Raw genomic sequence first — 13,936 nt, 5'->3', positions numbered from 1 at the left:
ATTTTTTTTACAAGAATACACAAACAGCTGTTATCAGTGAGTCAATCAGGTAAACAAAGAGAAAGAGAAAGTTTGGCGCCCTTGAACACAGTAAATGTGTGCGGTGGTGAATAACTCTTGAAGCAGTTTATGAACTCCAACATTTCACCACACACATCTTGGAAGAGCCCAGACGTTTAAAAGCAAAAAGTATCTAACTGGTAAAACTGACAGCAGCGAGCCTCGCCAGTTTGAGACTTTGATTGTCTCCCTCATCTTATCTGTTTACTGAAAAATGTCATGTCTCCTAAACCTAAATATGCTGTATGGCTACACATCACTACCTTTCCAAAGGATTGTCCATTGTTTTTGCATATTTCATCTCAAATGATAGTCAGCTCACTAATGGCTGGCCATGCATATGGGCCAAGATTATTAATGTAATTCAAAGCATCTTAAGTAGGGATGCATCAAAAATACAGCCACTGAAAATCGCCTGAAATTGCATTTTGGGTTTTTGGCTGAAAGACTTTTTTTCCCCAAACAGCACAGGTGGAACAAAAACCACATCCAGCACGCTCTTGTCTGGATAAAGTCCAAAATGTGTGCAGTATGGACATATTTCAATAAGTTTGAGAATGACCAATGAATGGGGATTTGCAAAGAGTGTAATGTGTCAGCGAGGAACGATCCAGACCTCGATGGATGCTGAACCGGCTTAGAGACATAGAAGCTCACAGTGCAGGAGAAGAAGAGTAGTGTGCAAAACAAAGGACTCGTCTCTCTGAGCTAGATGAGGAGCATGCGCCCTCATTTTCTATGTTCAATGAGATCCTGCAAGAGAGTGTCTCTAACAGCAGTGTTTCTCCAACCATTAAACTGCCTGCCCCCAAAGTTGAGTTCATTTTATTTTCTGTACAGTTCCAGATCAAAGAAGAGTTGTTTTAAAGGATAAGTTTGGTTTATACAGCTTTTACATTGTTTATAGAATGAAGTAGAACAAAATACTCACCCAGAAGGCTTTCCTGATCCAAGCAGTGCTTCGGGAGATATTTAGATCTGAAATTGTGCAGCGGACGTCCGTATAATGGGATCCATCGGGGCATAGACAGCGCCGCTCCTAAAACTGCATTAATCGTCCAAAAACTTGTGTTTTTCACCGATATTCCATCATGGTCCTTAGACTTTGTTTACGTTTGCCCCTCAAAGAAAGGAGGAAGTCGAGTCAGCTCTCCAGAGAGTACTGCGCATGCCCGGAGGGGCAAACGTAAACAAAGTCTTTGTCAGTTCAGAGGTCATTACAGCCACACAGCGCTGTCTGGAGTGACACAGACTGCAGCAGAGGACTAACCTGAACTAATTATCATTATTTGTTTTAACAGACTAAACAGCCTTAGTTATTTATCTTATTTACATATAGGGATGTCATTTCTGTGTCTATATGGTCTGTTCTCTGATTCCCAGGTGCCAAATTTCTGCCCCAACAAATTGCATTCTTCTTTGAAGCATTGATCTGTTTTACCCCACTGGCAACAACTGTTGTCGAAATGTATCACCGTTGTTGTCTACTCACAATAAAAAAAATCTCATTACTAATACAACTTTTCCACTTATATGCTACTTATATGCTACCATCCTAGACAAAGGTTTTGGATTGTATAAAAAATAGTTTCCAAACGGTTCCTGTCACATTACATCATCTACTTCCTGTTCCTTCTGGTGGAAGACATGGTGTTTGCAAATCGCCAATTTTCACTAAGTTCTTATGATTTCCCTCCAAACAGATTTATAATTATTTAATCCTTCAAGTCTCTAGAGTAATTGCTTGTTTCTGCAAGTGGCAACAAAAGTTGCACCACCTTTCTTTTTATTATTATGACTATATTATTATTATGTCTTGTATAACTTTATTAGTATTATAATTATTATTGTTTCTATATAATTATGAGGTGACCTAGTGACCACCAGAAACAACTGTTGCCAGTCATAAAAATTGTGTATTCCTCAAAATGAAGTACAAAATAGAAAAAATAAATACATAACATGATTCAGAGGGACTCAACTGATAAAATATATATCTTAAAAAAGGCTTAAAGGGGATAATATTTATTCATGTGATTGCAATGCCTTCATTCTAGTGAGGTTTGTACACAGTCATAGCCTCCAGTGCAATTGTACTAATAACTAGCATAATATTTTCTTTCAGTGTTTCTGCTTCAACCATGATTTTTTTATTTCGTCCTTAATCTTAAATGAGACTTTTTGTTTTGCAATTTCACTTAAAAAGCTTTGAAGAAACTCATGCTTTTGCTGCAGATGTCGTCTGTGTGTGGATGAGAATGTTACAGGGGAAGATGAATCTGATTTCTCTGAATAGTGAAGCCAAGGTTGAGGCAGCTCCCTCGTTAATGTCTCTGTAATTGAACTAACTATCACTCATTTTGTACGTGTTTCAAAAACTGTCTGGAATAGTGAGATGAAACAAACATGAGGAGCATAAATCCTGACAGTTCAGAGCCCAAACATCACAGATTGAATACAGTTTTAATCATGTTTTGTCCTCAGGCTGTGTTTCTGCAGCGTGTGATCTTCATACTGAATGTGCCTTTGTTTCCTCCCCGGGCAGCGTGTCAGTGTAACGGTCACAGTCAGTGTGTCAACGAGAGCGTGTGCGAGAAATGCGAGGACCTGACAACTGGGCGACACTGCGAGAGCTGCATCTCCGGCTTCTACGGAGATCCGACCAACGGGGGCAGCTGCCAGCGTGAGTACATCCGCGGGGTTGGGAGTCAGTTCAGCACTAAATCAAGCAGTCGGGTTTTCCTGCGCGGGCTGGGGCTTCATTTAATGTGTCACTATTTTACAGTTCAATTTTATGTCAGCTGTTTCCCTGATTCCTGGCTGCACTGTAAAACGCTCCTTTGGGATATTAAAGATTGACTCCTCTCTGCAGCTGATGCTGACAGTCAGTCAGTCAGACAACAAATCAATCCCGTGTTCCTGAGACAGCTTCATTTAACTCTCCAATATATTTACAGCCACGGTGTGTGTTTTTTAAACTTCCCTGCCTATTTTAGAGCTCTTATTACAGATGTCCCTGTGGAATTTATATTTACTCTCTGCTGCGGAAGTGACAGCCGATCAATAAACAAACCTCTCAGCATATCTTCACCCTGTCAGGATTATGCATACATTGTTTATGCCGCTGTTTTCCTGCCTACTGGTTTTACAGCAAAGTGCCCCTCAGGCATGTTTAACTCCTCAGCCCAGTGATGGCTCCCTTTACATCAGGTTGACCCAGGAGGCAGCGTGAGCGTAAAACGCAGTCAATACTTCAAAGAGGAGATGATAAACTAAGAGTGGAGATAATGCCTGTTTATGTATGAGGATAAAATCCTGGAGTGGCTTCTTCTTTCTGCACTGATTTCTTAATGTTGCACAGCTCGCTCTGCTTTGTGTAGGATGAAATAATCTAACACAACAGGTGGGAAACATTCCTGCAGGTGTTATGAATCTAGTCCTCCATTATGGTAAAACCAGACAGACATTTGGCATCTGTTATTGGCTGTGAAAGCAGTCTCTTGGGATGCTGAAAGTCACCTCTGGTGGGACTGGAGCCAGAGCTCATGAAGCAGATGAAGCTTTCAACCTCTGGTATTTTTTGTTGTTCTGTCTAGGGCTGAGAGATATTTACAAAGTAACAACATATTTGAACAGACCAGATGCTAAATTTAGAGAGTATAAAAAGTGATATGCATGTATTTTCACTTAAAGAATCACAAGTTTGGGCAAAATAAGTGAAATTACATTGTTATGTAATCACACTTTGCTCTGGTTGGGTGGTTTTATGTCAGTGACAGTCTGGATACAGCTCCTTCATTGCTGCAAGACTGAAATCTGATCAAGTGATTTTCTCTTGTTTTCGGTAAAAATGTGTTTTTTAGACTTAATATGAGCCAAGTTTACCTGATCAGTCCAGAAAAATGTCTTGTTTCAAGTTAAGTAAAGATAAAAATGAGGTCTGAATTGCTTGTAACATATAAAAAAATCTGCCAATGGGTCAAGAGAAAAAATACTTGTATGAAGACATTATTTTAGTTTAAGCAAATTTTCGAAAAAAAAAAAAAAAAATCATTTTTCTGGACTTACCAGTTGAATATGGCTTAAATAAATTATAATAAGATTTTTTTTTCTTCAAATAAGACTAAAAGACTTGATAAGATTTCATTTTTTTTTGCAGTTTATAAGATGCTATCGGTCACCTGTGACTGTTTACATCAGGGTAGTAGAGTACTAAATGAAGCCATAGATGGGGAACGCAACACATGTCCTGCATTGTAAGCCTACATTACAGACATAGCTAATTAAAACCTCTGAACTAAAGCAGTGAACAGCAATTTTGAGTGTATTTTTAAAGGTAAAAGTAAAAGTTTATTCACTTCAGGGCTGCAACTAAGGATTATTTTACTAATTGATTACTCTGACGATTATATTTGCAATTAATCGATTAATCGATTAATCAGGGAATCGGGGAAAAAAAAAGATGAGAATGCATAATAATAAATTTGCAAAACAAAACATGGGTTGTTTTTTTGTTTTGATGACTATTGTTTGCTTAGATATATATACACAGAAACAACATATTTGAATAATGCACCTTTGGCTAGTTGCCAACCGCTAAATACCGACAAATAAACTAAAGATAAACTAATACAGTAATGACACAGCACAGTGCATCGATCATGGAAAAACTTTGACGTGTTTACTAATAAATTTTTATCAATTTTATCGATTCATCGTTGCAGCCTTAGCCCTTTCTTTCTGTCTGTTACACTATAATGAATAAAAAATGACATCTTTCCTATTTTTCTTCTGTTTTCATGTTCCTCGTGTTCTCTCTCCAGCCTGCAAGTGTAACGGCCATGCAAGCATGTGCAACCCCAACAACGGGAAATGTTTCTGCACCACCAAAGGCATCAAAGGAGACCGCTGCCACCTGTGAGTTCTTCCATCCATTTGTTCCTCTCTTCCTACCTTTGCCCTCTTTTTTTCTCTGTGTGTGTCTTCGGTTTTTTCACATCTCTTCCCCCCTACTGTTTAACTCCAGGTGAATGGTTATGATTTAGTCTTTATTTTGTCCAGCACGTGCAGGACAGCTGACATCCAAAGCTCAGCTGTGGATCCTGTGGTTTTATAGAAAAAGCTCTTTTGATAATCACATCCTGTAATTCTGTGAAATAAATTCTAAGGATGCTCCAAAGTGACTCATTTCTTTGTCACAAAGAAAACAGCTCAAATTAAGCTCTATATTTAACACAGGATCAAAAGTTTTCAGTGTTGCAACCATTAGCAAAGCTAGCATCACCAGCCCACCTTACAGGTTAGCACCAATACGCCTGTTCTGTTTTTTGCTTTGTTCTGGTTGGTTGGTTTGTATCAGTTTAACAAGACACAGCCTGGATACAGCTCATTCAGTGCCAAAAAACTGAAATCTGATCAGGTGTTTTTGTCTTCTTTTCAGTAGAAAATGTCTTTTTAGTTTTAAAATGAGCCACATTTACCTGATCAGTCCAGGAAATTTCTTGTTTCAAGTTAATTAATGATAAAAATGAGGTCTGAATTGCCTGTAACAAGTAAGAAAAGTCTACCAATAAGACAAGAGAAAAAATACTCGTATTTAGACATTATTTAATTTTAAGCAAATTTTCGAGATTTTTTTTTCTTTAAACAAGTCATTTTTCTGGACTGACCAATTGATTATGGCTCAAATCAATTATAATAAGACAATTCTTTACTTCAGATAAGACAAAAACACTTGATAAGATCTCAGTTTTTTGCAGTGTTTAAGATGCTATCTGCCATCTGTGATTGTTTACATCAGGGTAGTAGAGAATTAAATAAAGCCATAAATGAGGAACGTAACACATGACCTGCATTGTAAGCCTACAATACAGAGATAGCTAATGAAAACCTCTTTACTAAAGCAGCAAACAGTAATCTCGAGAGGCACCAGCCTAAGTGGTATAAGAAAGATATTTTTAGTGTATTTTTAAAGGTAACTTCAGAATCAGAATTGTGGAGTTGTGGAGACCCCATAGTATGGAACCCCAAAAAATCCACAATTATTAAAATAAATGAAAACAACATATTGACAAAGTCATTCTTATGAAAACAACATTATGTAATAAGAACATTTTTGTTTCTTTGTTTTTTTTTTTATATAATTTTATAAAAGCTTGGAAAATAATTATTTAAAAAAGTATGAAATTGTTGAAATATTTTTTATTAAAAGATAATTATTATAATTACATATTTAATAATTAAAAAAAAAAAATTGATAATATTGCCTTTTTTGTAGAATTTGATGGCCATATTATATATTTGTCTGTTATTTATCAAAATGGTATTCATTTCAAAAAGTTGTTTTTATTTATTTGATTATGAATCTTTTGGGGTTCCCTACCATGGATCGGGCGACAGTCAAATAAAAAACAGTTTAAGTGCTTAAGTCTGTGTACTGAAAGGTAAATAACTTAGAGAACTCGTCATTTTCACTGCTGCAGGGACAGGTGCTTTGTCCTGTTTTCCACAGAGATGTGGAGCCTGATATCACTCTGCATAAACGCTCCTTTTATTTTGAAAGTCATGAACTCTCTTTCAGTGCGGACTCAATTAGAATTCAGGAAATTTTCAATTGACATCATTTTACAAGACGTGCAAGGCCACATGTTAATATGTCTCCACTTGAAGAAAAGACTCAGCACCCCCTGTGTCCTTTTTTGACACCCTGTGGAAAGCGGCTGTTCATTAGTGCCGGCAGCACTTATCTTAACCTCGGCCTTCATTACCGCAGGGCTTCCTGGAGCCCATTAAAAAACTGGAGATATAGTTTAGGAAAAGAGTGGTCATCAGTATGAAAATGGGGCTGTTTGAGTCTTTTTGGAGTTTTTTTTAATTTTTTTTTTTTATGTCAGTCAGCTACAGAGGCTGCTTAATTCTCACTTCTCTGCTTTTCTCACTAATTCTTTATTTATTCAGAGCAGACTCACAGGTGTGCAGTCACACTATCATGATTGTAACAACGAGGGGCATAAACTCTTATCAACACAATTCCGCTGTCAGTCTCCTTCATATCCATCTCTAGCTCTCTTCTCTCAAATCTCCCTTCATTTTGTTCATTTATCCTCGTCTCTCCGTCTCTTTCAGGTGTGAAGTAGAGAACCGTTACCAGGGCAACCCCCTCAAAGGAACATGCTACTGTAAGTGGAATTTCAATTACCAACTTGGCTGAAAGAGAGTGTGTGGGATTACATTAAGACACCACTGTAAGGCCGTAACTCTCCTCACTCTTCAGGTCAATGCCAAGACGGTGGTGAACATGGCTCTTTAAATCAGAGTCTCAAGTAGTTTGGTGTTTAAAGAAATTACAGGCGGAGGAGCAACGGCTTTTCATACCAGATGCAGGTGGAACAAAAAATGGAAATTGAGACGAGGCTGAAAGTGAATGCAGAGGAATTTTTGAAAGCTTTTAAGGAGCTGTGGGTCTGTTTCTTTTCCCTGATGCTGTCACAGTCTTTGTGTCAGAGACAAACAGCAGCACAGAGGTCCACAGCACAAAGTAGAAACTGTTCATAACAAAGTTCCTATTCTGGTGTTGACTGCATTTAAAAGCTTTCACTCTTCATTTTTATGTTCCACGTAAAAACCAAAGTGTGTTTTCTACCAGAGGCTCCCAAACTTTTCTGCCACCATCAGCAGAACAGCGGTACCAGCGACCCCCTGCTGAGGGAATACTATGATAGGCCGATCAAAAAACTTAACTTTTCTTAAATAATCTGCCACCATCTAGGGTAAACCATATCTGGGGCTATGTGGTATCAAAGAAATGTTAAAAACACACCAAACATTAAAATAAAAAAATCATGAATGCACTTTGTAAGTGTATATAGTGTTTCATTACAACATTATTCCTTAAATAACCCCTTAAGTACTTTAGAAACACGATTGCTGAAGAGCTTGGTGCAAACAACTGGTAAAGAAAGGTGAGTTTAGGTTAAGTTTGGTCATGTTAAGTAAGGTTAGGTTAAGTTAAGTTAAATTTGGTTAAGTTAGGATAGTTGAGGTTAAGTTAGGTTAAGTTAGCTTAAATTAGGTTTGGTTAAGTCAGGTTAGGTTAAATTTGGTAAAGTCAGGTTAGTTAAGTTATCTTAAATTGGGTTAGATAAAGTTATGGGTTTAGGGGTTAAGTTATCTTGAATTAGGTTAGTTCAGTTCAGGCTAGATTAAGTTAGCTTAAGTAAAGTTAGTTTGGGCTAAGTTAGCTTAAGCTAGCTGTAATTAGGTTAGGTTAGGTTCGGTAAAATTTGTTTAGTTTAGATTAGGCTAAGTTAGTTTAAGTAAAGTTAGTTTAGGTTAAGTTAGCTTTAATTAGATTAGGTAAGGTTAGGTAAGATTAATTCAGGTCAAATTTGGTTAAGTTAGGTTAGTTGAGGTTAGGTTAGGTTAAGTTAGATGAAGTAAAGTTAATTTGAGTTAGGCTTGGTTAAGTTAGCTTAGATTAGCTTGAAGTAGATCCAATTAGGTTGGGTTAGATTGAGTTAGGTCAAATTGAGTTAAGTTAGGTAAATTTGGTCAGTTATTTAAATAAGGTTATCTTAAATTAGGTTAGGTTGGATTAAGTTAGGTTAAGTGAGTGTACGGTGGGTTTACTGTGGACTTACAGTAGTGGTACGATGGATGTACATGGGGTGAATAGTTGATGTTGAGTGGGTGAAAGGATGTTCTCTGAATGTACTGTGAATTTACGGTGGATGTGGGTGAACGGTGGGGGTACTGATGTATGTTAGGTTAACAGTAGATACATGGTGGATGTGTGGTGGATAAATGTTGGGTTACATAATCACAGTAGTAAGTCGATTCAGTCATTCATTCAGTTAATTTCCAAACCACTTATCCTGTTCAGGGTCCTGTTCAGTGGCTGGAGTCTATCCCAGCTGTCATTGGGGTCCACCCTGGACTGGTCGCCAGTTAATCACAGGGCTGACAAATTACTATAAAACTTCATCGAAGATGGAATAATAAAATAAGTTTAACTAGAAAAAGTCACATGCTGAAAAGTTTAACTTCAAGAAATGCATATAATCAAATACAAATACCAAATGTGCACAGACTGATAACATAACAAGGTAATAAAAAGTAAGTAATAAGTAAAAACACTAATAGAGCAGTTTAAGTTAAGCTACAATACTCTAAAACACTGCTGAAGAGATTTGAGTGAAAGCTAAACAGACACTAAAAAGTTAAAATGTTTCCATGTATCAGTGGCAGTTGGAAATACAGAAGTATTACTGAGCTAAGTATGAAACAAATCTTCCTCTCTGAGCAAATAGATCAACCCTGCGTAAGAAAGAGACAGGTGTGGTTTATTTTATGTTTACACTCAGGGGTATAACCATGACCTCCATCAAAGGAAACTTTCATTTAAGTCTCTGATTCCCTCCCTGACAGTCAATAGATTTTTTAAACAGAAAGAGGACGAGGGACTGAGTCATTTCCTGCCCTGAGCGCTGTGTGCACACACTCTGGTGTGACTTTCAAACTAGACTAATCGAGCTATTCCTCTTCTTCTTCTTTTGTAATCCCCACCACGCGCCCTCTCTGCTGGCTCCATCACTCCAAACAGACACGCTCCTCATCGACTACCAGTTCACCTTCAGTCTGTCGCAGGAGGACGACCGCTACTACACCGCCATCAACTTCGTGGCCACACCTGAGGAGGTACGTGTCTGACGGTGGACGCCCCGCCGTCACAGCAGCTGTCACTTTTATTAGGATAATGAATTATTTAGTCAGCAACAGATGATGAGGTTTGGTGGGAAAAAAAGTTCACAATTGACATCTCAAGTCTCAGGCTCCTTTTGAGCTTGTTTCTCTCTTACATGATGTTCAGATTTAGTTGGCGGAAAATTGAGTGAAATCATTTTTAAAAGAATTAACAAAATAACCACTTTAAGAAAATGCACAGACATGATGTAAGCAGCAAGACAGATAGATAAAACACTCATGGTTTGAAGATAATGAGCTAAAGTGTTTTTCAAAGGGATTCAAAATCAGACAGTGCAACATCACATTTCAGACTTTAGTAATTCAAGGCCATCCCAGCTCTGATACTTTTTATTCTAAACAGGGATTTATCTTCATCTCAAAAACAGGTTAAAAGGTGTGTAACAGATGAAAAAGATAGCTATTTTGTCGACAATGGAGTCTAGGGGGATTGTATTCAAATAAAACAGGAGAGGCCCGAGGTCAGATCTCTGAGGCACTCCAGAAGAAAGAAAACCAGTAAAGGTTACCGTATCAACAAGGTATAAAAAATTTCTTTCCCATCTGCTAGCTTTATTATCTAGCAAATTTCTCTGACTTTGACATTATTCTGACTCAAATCTAAGAATTCCAGGATAAAAATCTGATTTTTTTACTTTCTGGTTAAGATAGAAAAAAATATCTCTTAACTATTTAAGATCCTTATGAGAAGAAGCTACATAAGAGACATACCTATACGGTTTTCTACTTAATTTTTAGGAAATGTTGATTCCCAAATAAAAAATAACTAACTTAAGCTCCCTATAAATGTCCCTCATCATTTATATCACGGTATATCCAAAATTTAAAAGAATTATGGCACAAAAATCACAGTAACCCAGCTGACAGGACAAGAAGAGAGAAACCTGTCTCTACAACTTTACATTTAGCGATGCTAACACAGTACACATTTTCTCCATGTTTTGTCCCTTGTGCTAACTGCAGACCTTGAACATGCCACCACCTGACCTCCATCACCTCATATATCTGCTCCTTTTCTTCACAGTTTGGTCTTTATAACATCTATAGTAAGAACAGCAGAAAATGTTGGTAACACAGTTGATGAACAGTTAATGTGCCCCATGTACAGACAATCATTCTGATGAAATATTGATGAGGAGGACCTGAAACATGTCACACTTTCTTCAAGGCTCACACCAAAAAGGGTTGGGACCTCAATTGATTTAGGTCATGTGACTTTGGAGCAAACCATTGGTGATTTATAGGGTTTTTTTTCAATGGGTAACACAGTTGATGCTGATTTCTTGGACACACACAATGTAAATTATTTTAACTAAATTAATTATTTAGATAGTTTTAAAAAAGCTTTTTTCATGTTTTAATTATTATTTTGAACAAGTAATGCCAAAAATAATAAACACAAACATATATTCTGGTGTTAATTTTGAAGAGCAAACTTGAGATTTGAGAAATTAGACAGCACAAAAACTGCAAATTCTAACACATTATTTGCATTTAGAATAGAATAGAAAATACTTTATTTATCCTTGGAGGGAAATTTAGGAAGAGGCACAGCAGCAATCAAGAAACAAAAGTAAAAAAGTGTATAGAAAGTGCAAAAAGCTCCATAAGAAAGTAGATGATGACAGCTCGTCCATCATTGTCCAGTCAGCCAGCCTCCACCTCCACAGGGTCCAGGACTGAGCTTCTTCAGCAGTCTTCTCCATCTTATTGGAGATAGATCTTATTTTCCCAATAACGATGGATGGAAGGACAGGTTGATGTCGTCACTTCTTAGCTCTCACCTGAGAACCAGCATGTCGTCCTCACCTCCTTCTCCTCACCTTGAGGGAAACATCTGGCCTTGCACCAATTAGCATTGACATACTACAGGCTCCTTACAGCTGATTTCACATGTAAACAATGCAGCCATGGTTACATGTAGGATCTCCAGACAAACACAGGAGCAAAAATAGTAAAAATATCACTGAAGCCACAAAAAGTTTGGTGTCCATGACCAACAAATGAGCCATACAAAGTGATGATCCACTTACAAAAAACAGCAGAAAAAATTACTATTACTGCAGCAAGCAGCTATAACCAACAGGGCGATGCCTAGCAACATTAGCAATTAGCAAATTCAGCAACATTTTTTGCTAAACAAATGATGGAACCTGTTAACTTTCTGTATTGAATGAAAGTGAAATATCACCCAAATGATGCACTGTAAAATTTATTATTGCTTGACATTAATATTTAGTAAAATTAATTGAAATGTATCCCTAGTTATAGAATCACTCAAAGATAACTGATTTAGGGAAAAAACAAGATAACTTTCTAAATTTTTTCAGCAAGAAATTGAGAAAAAAATGACGTCTCGCCTCAGAGTCAGTCTCCCGCTGACGTGCTCAAACTCACGCCAGACTGAAGCGTCGAGCAAGTCGCACAAATCATCACACAGTTGGTAACACAGATGTTTTCCAGCCAGGGAAAGCTTGTCCAGTCCTGTTTACCTGGCTGCAGCATCTGGAGCTCAAACAAGAATCTGATTTGAATGTTCCAGATGGTGTCTTTCCCCCGACAAAGCTTTCACCTAATGGAGGAAAAAAACAGATCTAAGATCTCTAAATAAAGAAGTGTGTTTTCACAATCACTGGGTGTTTTGTTTTGGTTGTATCTCTGAGTCGTGTTATAGCCGCCTTATGAGGATGAACAGTCTGGTTAAGATTTCTGTCCGTGATGCTGATGAGTAACCTATATCCTGTGGTTGTTGTTTCAGGATTTAGCCAAATGGCTTAAACAAAGTCTGCCACTAAGTGCAAGAAAGGAAAGTGTAAAATTGAACTGCAGAGAATCAAAGAGAAACGCTGAAAATCATTGATGGAGGAAATCTGAACATTTTTCCTAAATGAGCCTCTTTACCATTCATCTCCTCTGAAGCTGTTTAATGATTATTAACTGCCTTCAATCAGTCTGTCAACACTAATTAGGTCTTAATGTACACCTACTTGATGCTATCAAAGCTGATGACACTCAATAATTGCGCTTACAGCATTTTAATACATATCATTTTCCTCATTGACTCTTGTTGTTTTGCTAATTCAGCTTCCATTAGCTGAGCAAATTTGCTCCCGTCTGCAACACAGTTACTGTTTGTACAGCTGCAGACTAATGAGTGACTCTGGATTTACAGCTGCTGCGTCTTCCTTTTATAATTCATTGGTTTTCTCTGCACGTGACACAGGAAGGATCTTATACTTTATAACGTCTGCTCTCTTCTTCTTCTTCTTCTTCAGCCAAACCGGGACCTTGACATGTTCATTAACGCCTCAAAGAACTTTAACCTGAACATCACCTGGGCCACGAGCTTCACAGGTAACGAGTAACAAAGTGGTGCTTACACAGTCACATGAAATCCTTCTTTTTTTAATTATGATCAGTCATACAGAGAAAATAATATCCAATTTGCAGCTTTTCTTTTCGTGTCATTTCAGTCTACTTTGAAAAGCACTCAGATAACGGCTGTTGAGGGGAAAAAGATTTCACCTTGAGTTCATTTTCTCATTAAACAGACGTCATTGATAAAAATAATAATGGGTAATCTCGACTAATTCAGACTCTGTTAAATGAAACTGAGAGCAGGTGAAGATCTCTATTTATAAATCATAATTGGTTGAAGTCAGATGCAGATGATCTTGCTTAACCCTGTATGACCGAGCATACCAAGTCTGAAAGAGCTGTTTTTTTAGTCTTACTCGATAAATCATTAAAAAGTGCAATAAAACATGAGAAATGAAAATTTTCACACATTTTTCTAAAAACAGAAATGTTGTTGCTGTATCCTTTATGTAAATGTGAAAAACCTGATGATGTGTATTTAACATAAGAAGAGCTGTGACCATCACTTCATGGATTGTAGAAGGAAGGAGGGGAACATGTTGAAAACACAATTTGACAGAGTAACTCAACAGATTTTTTTTGAAGCCATAAACTGATCCATCAATCTTAACTGGGTTTGAATCTACCACTAATCTAAGCTTAATATTCAAATCATTAACTCCTAAACAGCGATTTGTATCCATAACAAAATATTTGTGTCTGTACATTGTGACTTGTGTCTCAAAGAAGAAAAAAA

At 37.3% G+C, this 13,936-nt stretch overlaps 1 protein-coding gene across 2 annotated transcripts in view; it reads left to right on the top strand.

The window, feature by feature from the left end:
• The window catches only part of atrn (attractin), a 226,201-nt gene that overhangs the window by 91,161 nt on the left and 121,104 nt on the right, over nt 1-13,936 (top strand). For both annotated transcript variants that reach the window (XM_074692049.1, XM_074692048.1), the window contains exons 19-23: nt 2,606-2,743; nt 4,884-4,977; nt 7,186-7,238; nt 9,662-9,756; nt 13,098-13,176. In XM_074692049.1, coding sequence (XP_074548150.1) covers nt 2,606-2,743; nt 4,884-4,977; nt 7,186-7,238; nt 9,662-9,756; nt 13,098-13,176 — 459 coding nt within the window. The remainder of the gene's footprint in view (nt 1-2,605; nt 2,744-4,883; nt 4,978-7,185; nt 7,239-9,661; nt 9,757-13,097; nt 13,177-13,936) is intronic.

The sequence above is a fragment of the Halichoeres trimaculatus genome, unplaced genomic scaffold, assembly GCF_033239565.1.
Source record: "Halichoeres trimaculatus isolate MK-OKI-2021-1 unplaced genomic scaffold, fHalTri1.1 fHalTri1_scaffold_17, whole genome shotgun sequence".
In the NCBI taxonomy this organism is placed as follows: Eukaryota; Metazoa; Chordata; class Actinopteri; order Labriformes; family Labridae; genus Halichoeres; species Halichoeres trimaculatus.
Note: the sequence above shows the minus strand (reverse complement) of the source record. Positions and strands in the feature narration are given on the sequence as shown.